General features: G+C 42.7%; 2 protein-coding genes across 2 annotated transcripts; one reads left to right on the top strand and one right to left on the bottom strand.

The window, feature by feature from the left end:
- The first annotated feature begins 494 nt into the window (after nucleotides 1-494).
- LOC119276859 (endoribonuclease YBEY, chloroplastic-like) lies at nucleotides 495-7,029 on the top strand. The gene is made up of 12 exons (XM_037558030.1): nucleotides 495-926; nucleotides 1,685-1,936; nucleotides 2,023-2,118; nucleotides 2,247-2,415; nucleotides 2,527-2,610; nucleotides 2,712-2,812; nucleotides 3,847-3,939; nucleotides 5,151-5,222; nucleotides 5,344-5,463; nucleotides 5,547-5,597; nucleotides 6,038-6,226; nucleotides 6,470-7,029. The coding sequence occupies exons 1-12, from the start codon at nucleotides 564-566 to the stop codon at nucleotides 6,635-6,637; spliced, it is 1,758 nt and encodes a 585-aa protein (XP_037413927.1). The 5' UTR covers nucleotides 495-563; the 3' UTR covers nucleotides 6,638-7,029.
- Nucleotides 7,030-7,050: 21 nt separating this feature from the next.
- LOC119276860 lies at nucleotides 7,051-8,060 on the bottom strand. Its single transcript, XM_037558032.1, has 2 exons — nucleotides 7,722-8,060; nucleotides 7,051-7,598 (listed from the first exon to the last, which is right to left on the bottom strand). The coding sequence occupies exons 1-2, from the start codon at nucleotides 7,934-7,936 to the stop codon at nucleotides 7,292-7,294; spliced, it is 522 nt and encodes a 173-aa protein (XP_037413929.1). The 5' UTR covers nucleotides 7,937-8,060; the 3' UTR covers nucleotides 7,051-7,291.
- Between the last annotated feature and the right edge of the window lie 1,520 nt (nucleotides 8,061-9,580).

Raw genomic sequence — 9,580 nt, 5'->3', positions numbered from 1 at the left:
GACATTCACGCATTGATGCAAGGCATGGTGTTGGTTCTGCAATACTTTGCATCGTTCAGTTAAACTCTTCAAAGACTTTGCCGACATTATATGGCACTGCTCAGCTCGCTCAACCTATGAACACCTGGTTGCTAAGATTAAATCGTTGATGTTGGACTAGAGTTATTCCACACAAGATTAGACAGGAGCAAAATAGGGTAACAGATTGACACGCGTTATACAGTTGAACCGAGTGTAGCATTGTTGTATGACTGCAGAGAGGGCCACCTTGTATTGATGAACTTCTACCTCTCGGCTGTAACCCTATAATTTTGAAATAAACTCATTTTCGCCTAGAAAAAAAAACATCTTCCACAAAGGCACAAACTTCTACTACATGCAGCAAGGTGCGAAAATGCAATTACAACCTACTTTTTTTTGGGGGGGGGGGTGTTGTTCAATTACAACCTACTTGTAGTACAAAGCGGACGAGCCAAACTAAAACCAACGAAGGAAACCACAAAACCCCTCCCTTTCGGCTCGTCTTCCATCTCTCCGCCGCCGGCCGCCGCGCGAGCGCGACCATGGCGCGCATCGTATCGCGGGCCCTTCCGTTCGCCTCGCGCTCGCACCTCCATCTCTCCCCGCCCCTCCGCGGCGCGGCGCTGCTCAGCTCCACGCCTCTCCTCCCTGCGGCGGCGTCCACGGCCTCCCTGCTCTCCTGGCGGGGGTTCACACCCACCCCCGAGCCCTCCCGCTTCGCGCAGCCTTTCGCTGGATTCCTCGCTGGCATACGCGGCTTCCGAAGGGCGCGGCGCGGGCAGGCGGCGGCGAAGCGAGAGCCGCCGCAGGACCCTACTCCCCCGCCCCCGCCCAAGGAGAGCGAGATAGAGCTCTGCGCCCGCATCAGCGTCGAGGATGATTTGCCCGACGACGTCGAAGTGCTGGTACACATTCCATTTAGTCAAACCTCGCTGTGTCGCGGCTAGCTACTACTGCTTTAAAAAGCGTCATAGGAAATTCAGATGAAAATGATGGCAAAAGTTGTATTGTGTGCAGCACTACTCGGATGATGTATCATCAAGCGTTACTCTGATATTTCTAAACGATATATAAACTCTTAGGGATGCAAATTTGTGGCGTACAGTGTACCCTGTGACCCACCTCAGTTCAAGCAAATGAACTAAATTTTCAAAAATGATGTGAGTTCTGAAAATTTAGTTCATTTAGTTGTACTAGAGAGGGTCAGAGAATACCCTAAGGCCTTGTTCGGTTAATCCCCACCACAAGGGGATTGGAGAGGATTGGAGGGGTTTGATGTGGATTTTGACTAGCTGGGGATTTAATCCCTGCCAATCTGCTCCAAACCCCTTGAAACCCTGTGGAACTGAACAAGGCCTAAAGGGTACTCATTTGCTCCCCTGTAAACTCTGGACTGTTGGTATTGTGATAGAAGTCATGTAGTATCGTTTCAAACTGGTCGTGATTGCCATTTACCAATAGAAAGTAGCACCTAGTGGTTCAGGGAGCTCTATTACTGGTAATCTAGGTGCACTACTGCACTTATGTACAACTGGAGTTCTGGGATGATTTTCTCTCTCGATAGTTTATTTCCCTCACGGTGATTTATTATGTTCAGTTGTTCACATTTGCAATTGGTTGGGTGAGTGTTTGTTGATCTTTGTTTTCCTTAATGTGTATGCAGAACGTTATAGAAATCATGAAATTAAATGTTCCTATGGCGATGAAAATTGCGCTAGATGGACTTCTGGAGTATAACTACAAAACACGAGACACTTCAATAAGTGACGTTGGGAAGTATGAAAAGGTTGAGGTTTCTGTGCTGCTATGCAACGACAACTTCATCCAGAATCTTAACAAAGAATGGAGAGGCGAGGACTGCGCTACTGATATGCTCTCAGTGTCACAGTTCATTCCCGATCTGGATGTTCCTACTGTAAGAACAAATCAGCATTTGATTTCTTTCTTTCCGTTTGTACCTTTAGCCTTACCTCTCTCTCCCACTGTATTTTCTTATTGCAGCTTATGTTGGGTGATATAGTAATATCGGTGGAAACAGCTGCAAGGCAAGCTGAGGCGAAAGGTCATACCCTTCTCGATGAACTGCGGACACTAGTGGTATGTTCCCTTGCGATTGTTATACGACCCCGCCCCCCTGTTTGAACTTTGGAGTGGTTTATGTTAATTGCTGCACATAATATTATTTATTATGCATAAAATGATAATCTCCTTCTATTCTGTACTAGGTTCGTGGCCTGTTACGTCTTCTGGGTTTTGACCGTCAGATTAGTGATGAGGCTGCAATGGAAATGGAGAAGGAGGAGCTGCTCATTTTAAAAAGTCTAAGGTGGAAATGGAAAGGTCTTGCTAAGAACGCTCCTGATTTGAGCAAGCCTCACACAGAAACATTGGGTGGTATGTTCTTTTGGCATATCCGTAATTACTCTCCTTGTTATCCGTGTCTTGAAATGCATATCACTCATATGATGATGTAATCTGGTTATTGCTGTGTAAGAATGTTTACAGGACAAGTAATGAACAGTCTAAAGAGAGCTGGCAGCCTAAGATTTTATAGACCAAAATTCAAGTATATCTTCTGTGATATGGATGGTACATCCCTTATCCGTTGCTTGTTGCTCATATTTGATATTTTCACTCTAGAATCTAATTATATTTACATGGTTTTTGATAGTGTTCTTTTGTGTGACTAGGTACATTGCTCAACAGTAAAAGTCAAGTAACAGCAAGGAATGCAGAAGCTCTAAAGGAAGCTAGGTCAAGAGGAGTAAACATAGTTATTGCCACAGGAAAGGTATTACAAGTTTTCCCTTGCTGTTTGACAAATGACTAATTGTTCCTAGAAGAGAAGTATTATATACTCCCTCCGTTCATAAATAAGTGACGTGGTTTTGATTCAAATTTGAACTAAAACCACATCACTTATTTATGAACGGAGGTAGTACCATTTAAGACAGTAGATTGTCTCAGTACATGTTAGATTATCAAGATGCCAAATTGATTGATCTTTCTAGAGATTGGAGATAGTGAGGCCCTCTCTTAGCTGAGGCCCAGTTTGGGTATCTGTTATATTTTTCTGAACCAGAATGTACCAGTGATGAAGTTTAGTATCCCACTAAATCTTACAGTCAAATGTTCGCCGTTGTTTCAAATCCCATTTGATTGTTTTGATAATTGGGAGCTGATTAATGACATTGCGTTGAACACTTAAACATTGTGAGAAGTTATCTCACAGAATCTCACAGAAAAAATAATAGTTTTTATAACATGGGATTGCCCCAGAAGTGGGTCACTGTAGAACAGATTCTCCAGAGCATAGGGCTTATACACTTGCTTGAAAGAAGCTCATCGAAGAATGGAGTCAATGAGTCTTGCAGGAGCAGACAGGTCACTGTACTGTACCAAGCAGGGTATTGAGTAAGTCAGTTGCTGGACAAGCAGCTATGGAAGAACATTGACCACTTGCTGGGGACACCAGGGACTGTTAAGTAAATAAAATCACCATGAACATTGCATAATCTGTTTTTAATGCTCTCAGGACCCGCTTTGCCACCGATACCACATCTTTTTTCTGGACCGAGACAAAAACATCTAAATCTTAACCAAGAATCTTACGAAAAGCTGCCCATCTGGACAGACACTTGTGTTTGGATGAATCTTCTCATTTACATTGTTTCTATGGTCTTGAATGGAATATTTCACGACTAAAACAGTTAATGGAGCTCAGAAGTTCACTCTTACGTTACTGATTATTTCCGTTTGGCATTGTGATATTTATCAGAAACTCAATTGATAATTGTTTTCTATCCATGCTCACTTTGGAAACAGACGCGCCCAGCTGCCATTGATGCTCTTAATATGGTTGATTTATCTGGAAGAAATGGCATTGTTTCAGAATCTTCGCCTGGTATATTTCTTCAGGTAGGTGGAAAGTATGTTTCCATGGAAAATACTCTTGTAAGAAAGAAATTGTCTTGACGCAGTAGTGAAAATGCAGCTTCTTTACTCATCCTAATCATGTTCACATGCTAGCATTCTGCTAGGTAGAGATACATGCCAATGGAGGTGCATATTTGTATGTTCTCATGCCTGTTCTGTAGAATGCATTCTGCTTATTACATAACCAAATTGACACCCTAACCAAATCTGCATGGAATCAAGCATACTTGAAGTTTCTTGCTTTGTGAAAGCATATTCTGCTATTGGATTATTATAATTGGTCTAGATCAGTAGTGGCAATTAAAACTTGGGCGTTCAATAAAAAAGGGTACTATAGTCGATTTGACGTCATGAGAGTTGCTCAAAACCCACATTTGAGGCCTGTGAAATGTGAGATCTGCGAACCTGTCATGGCTGCCAGCTTCTGGCTAGACCTCGTGCAGTGGTCAACAGAGATAGGTCATTATCTTGGATTGATGTGTATGGATGAAAGCTTGAGTCTTTAGTGTTTGTTGTTCAAGTCAAAATACCCATCTAATCTTTATTAGAATGACATAACCAGCCAGCAAAGACATAAATGCCCTTTGTTATAAATTACCTTTTGGCTCATGTACTCCCTCCGTCCGAAAATAGTTGTCATCAAAATGAACAAAAGGAGATGTATCTAGAACTAAAATACATCTAGATACATCCCCTTTTATTCATTTTGATGACAAGTATTTCCGGATGGAGGGAGTATCAAGTTATGGTGTTGAATTTGGTTCGGAATAGGCCAACCATTCTTACCCTCCTGCGTTCAAAAACTGGCTATGCACGTGTTCCTGTAATAGGAAGTGTGCTCTCAATATCCTTGTTGCTAGCCGGGAAACATGTTTATTAGAAGCTTGCCCAAATATGACCATAAAAAGCTGATGGCATCATTTGATTAGACCATGAGGTTCTGTTCTTTTACTCACTTCTGTAATATGCTAGTCTAACTTGATGCTACCTCGCATGCTGTATATTAAAGCGAGTTATGATTTATTTATTTCAAACGAGTTATGATTTATTTATTTCAAACGAGTTATGATTGTTCTATGTTAGTATAGTATTTCAAAAATATAAACCATTGTTCTCATCTGTAAATAAGAGCAAAATTGATTATTCCCATGAGCGTTGTCACCATTTTCATGAAGTTAATTCTTCAATTGTAGGGGCTGTTGGTTTATGGTTTGGAAGGGAGAGAAATTTATAGAAATACATTGAACCAAGAAGTATGCCGAGAGGTAAGCAACAACTTGTTTTGCTACAACTGGAGATCATCCATTCCCATCTGATAATTATCTCCTCAGCAAATGCTTCTACATCTGCAACATTAGTGACACTTTATTGGCATGCTGCATGCAGGCATTCTTATATTCTTTGGAGCACAAGGTACCATTAGTAGCATTTAGCCAGGATCGGTGTTTTTCTATGTTTAAGGACCCATTGGTTGATTCTCTCCATGAAGTATACCATGAACCTAAGGTATGATGGGATTTTACTAATCCGTTCTTTGTGAATCCCAAATGTTTCTATACCTATTGGTTTACATGGGATTCTTCTTGCAGGCTGAAATAGTGGCATCTATTGACCAGCTTTTAGGAACAGCTGAGATACAGGTGCTGTGCTTGTTTTAAAAACTACTATCTTTGGTGTCAATTACAAGTCTGAGATCAGTTCTGTATGAATCATCTTACCTAGTTCCTTCACTTCAAACCTTACAGCATAAGGATTAATGACTTTTTCTTAATCACATTCTGATAAATATTATGAATAAGTCCATGTGGCCGGCCGGCCAAAGATCTAATAGTTTGTCAAAGATCAACTATTTATTTAGCACACCCACACTTTTTATGGGTGAAACAAATAAGCTGCTGTTTTTTTATTGCATCTGGCATTTATATATGGACATAGTCATCAAAAATCCATTTTGGCTCTAGGGAGCACATGCTCATCAGTTTATAAAACTATCTGGATCTTTTGAAGAAGAAAAGATTTAGCAGTTTGACAATGTTAAAGATCTGTTATAGCTTGACTATGCTATAATTTTCATGTCCAGAAACTAGTGTTCATTGGAACTTCTGAGGGAGTTTCTTCCACATTGAGGCCATACTGGACAAAGGCGATAAAAGAAAGGGCTGGTGTTCTCCAGGCACAGCCTGATATGCTTGAGCTTGTACCACCTGCAACTTCTAAGGGCACCGGGGTGAAGATTTTGCTGGACCATCTTTGCATTAGCCCGGACGAGGTATAAGTTGTCTAGTTCCCCACTACATCTTCCATGGTGCAAGCCAAATGTTGCTGCATTTTATTCTCTCAGTTTCTTCAGTTACAAATCTAATCTTGATCATTATTTCCCTTTTTTAATCACATATTGAATATATAACACTCCCCCTAAGCTTCCGTTGAATCCTTGAAATTCTAAGTTTTGTTTGGCTACCAATACTACCTAGGCTTGCATTATTTCTCACTCGTAACCTTTTCCTGCAAGGTAATGGCAATTGGAGATGGAGAAAATGACATAGAAATGCTACAGCTAGCATCACTGGGTGTTGCTCTGGCAAATGGCGCCGAGAAGACCAAAGCAGTGGCAAATGTAATCGGTGCCACCAACGACGAAGATGGAGTTGCACAGGCCATCTATGACTACGCTTTCTAACAGCCGCTGACACTACTACGGCGCACTGGGACAGGATTGTCTTCCCCCAGCGTTGTTGCCTAATAACAAGTTTTGTTCAAACATCTATCACCAAGATTATTCAGGGTTGTGTTCACAGCACCCGCCAAGAGTTTTAACACTTGAAGCATTAGGTAGAGCTATTCTTTGGTTGGCAATCAGTGAAGACACGCCATTCTTTTTTCCACTGGGAATATCTGTACTCCCTATGATCCATATTACTTGTCGTTCACTTGGTACAACTGTAGTACTGGACTGGATTGGAGGGAGTAAAACATTCTTCCATCTCTTGTACCCAAGAATGGTGTCTGTTTTAGCCATGCTACTTTGTACTCCTTGTAATGTTGAGAAATAACCAGGATGATCAAAGACCATGTACCGTGGCTCAGAATTCGGATCTTAGATAATCTTTGTTAATCGAAAGAAAATGTTTGGTATACAGCCGCTCTCTATTTACACACTGATGAATCAATCAATGTCCTCCTGAACAATATGTCTCCCCGAACAGCAGAGAAGCAAAAGCCTCTTAGTACATTTGACAGGCTAATACTCCCGCCAAGAAAAATCCTCAAGGTCAATGAACAAAGAAGAGAAGCGAAGCCAGCCCTGGACAGACATTTTTTTCGGCTGCGAGCCCTACTGATGGCACGCGCTCTTGTTGACAGGGATCGCGGGAGGCCTGTAGAGCATGTTGGCGCTGCTGGTCCGCGCCATCATCAGATTCGCGCAGGAGCTCGCGGAGCTCTGCTTGGCAATTCCCTTGCTGTTGGTGTTGGGAGCAGGTACGGGGCAAGCTGTCTGGTAACCGTCCAGATCGATGTTGCTCCTGCACGACTTGATCTTCTTGTAGGGGTTCTTCTTGGGCAGATCCTCCAGGCACCTCACCTCGGACATGCACGCGAACGACTGGGACTTGCCGTCGTAGTATTTTGACAGCCCTTTCCTGCAAAGAGAAGAAGAGCATGGTCAGGAAACCTCCCTTTTGCTGCTGGCTGCTGCACATACATACATATAGTATATGTTGATGAACTTATCAAGGAGGCTAGTAAGTTCCTCGGAGACTTACTTGGCAGAGAGCTCAGCCTTCATGGACGACAGATCGTAGACGCCATCGGAATTCAGTCTCCGCACCGGGGAAGCCGGCACAAACTGGTCCTCGCCGTCTGAAAACCGGGCCTCGTCGTCGTCGGAGTTGCAGGAAAAGGAGGACGAGGTCTCGAACAGGTCCTCGTCTTCCTGGTGCGCCGGGAGGACCTGAGAAGCTCCAGCAGATCTGCCCATGCTTGCAAGTTTCTGGTTTCTGGAACGCAACGGAAGGACCTCAAGGCGAAAGGAAAGGAACCTATGCTGGCTGCTGTATGGATGGATATATTCTTGCTCTCGCTTGCTCTGTTTCACGACCTTTATAATCTGGCAGGAGGGTGGGTATATATAGAGCCCCAGCTGCGACGATGGGGATAACGCTGGGCGTTGTCCTAGTGCGCTTTGACTAATACTCGGAAACCGAACGCAATTTCTAAAGGTCAGTGACATCACCGTTGGTTCCGGGGACGAGGCTCCTCTGCCGTTCGGCAGGGTGCCGTTCCATCCCTGACAGGTGGGCTCATTGAAAAACAGGCCCACATGGCAGTGCCACAACTGCAGGTGATGTATGTCAGGGGAGCTGCTTCCTCCGGTTCCGGTGTGTTTACATTGCACAAGTATTTTTAGAAAAAACGGAGGCATTTTTTTTGCCTCATCTCTTTAAATAATACTTCCTTTTGTGAAAATCTCTTTAAATAATACTAATAAGAAGAACAATGTTTTTAACGATTACAGGGCCACATAAGTCCAACAGGGAATCATTCTCCTGGTAAAATGTTTCCTAGAAATTCCCCTGCCATTTCCCAACTTGCTTCTTCCCCGACCTTCGTCGCTATATGAGCCTCTCTACTCTTAATGTCTGAGTTGGTAGAATAGTATCCACGGTTTATTTTCGTCCCATCATTTTCAACCGTTTTATTTCGCTGGTTTTTTTGTCCCCTTCCCCAATCTCACCGGTTTAGTTTCGCGTCACCCTATCACACAACAAAAAAAATCTGAACGGATCAGAACTTTCCATGTTGGCAGCAAGCTATTTAGTAATATCTTTATGTGAAAGAATCAATCATGATCAATTTTTAAATATCAAATCTAAATTAATTAACCTTACCATAAATCACTCAATCACATTAATTAAGAAACAAATAACCGTCCGTATGAGCATTAATCGCTCAATCACATTAATTAGCCTTACCAAGAGAAACGAGGGCGGCTGCGGCTGCCGGTGCAAGAGGTCGATCTGGTCGTGCCTTCCCACCACCGATCGCGCTGCGTCGCTATCGAAGGGGCACCAGGGATGGCACCCGCATGGTTTGGGTACGGTTGGAGCCACCCCGTACCCTTACCTGTCCACTCTGAGCTTACCCATCACCCTTACCCATACCCGTCAATGGGTACATTTCCCCCCCATACCCGTTACCCGACAGGGTAGATGGATACCCGTGGGTTAAATTACCCATGTTTGCAAAGCATCAGTTTGAACGACTCATAGTCATAAAATACAACATATAATTATAATTTATAATCAACAATAGATTATAACAACAACACCCACTTTTAAACAACAAGACATCATAAACAACAACATATTTAATAAACAACATCACTTTCTTGTAAACAACAACACATCAAAACATCATCACATTAGTCATATATTTTGAGCTCACAAATTCATCACAAAGTGCTGAGATAATTTTGAGTTCATATAGATTATATATGGGTACATGGGTATGTGGGTATGGGTTATATGATCTCATACCCGTACCCGCTCTACCCGATGGGTTTAACATTTCCCTATTTATATACCCATGGATAATGTTTTATCCCATACTCTTACTGAAAGGA

The sequence above is a fragment of the Triticum dicoccoides genome, chromosome 3B (genome assembly GCF_002162155.2).
Source record: "Triticum dicoccoides isolate Atlit2015 ecotype Zavitan chromosome 3B, WEW_v2.0, whole genome shotgun sequence".
In the NCBI taxonomy this organism is placed as follows: Eukaryota; Viridiplantae; Streptophyta; class Magnoliopsida; order Poales; family Poaceae; genus Triticum; species Triticum dicoccoides.
This window is presented reverse-complemented; position numbering and strand designations above follow the sequence as displayed.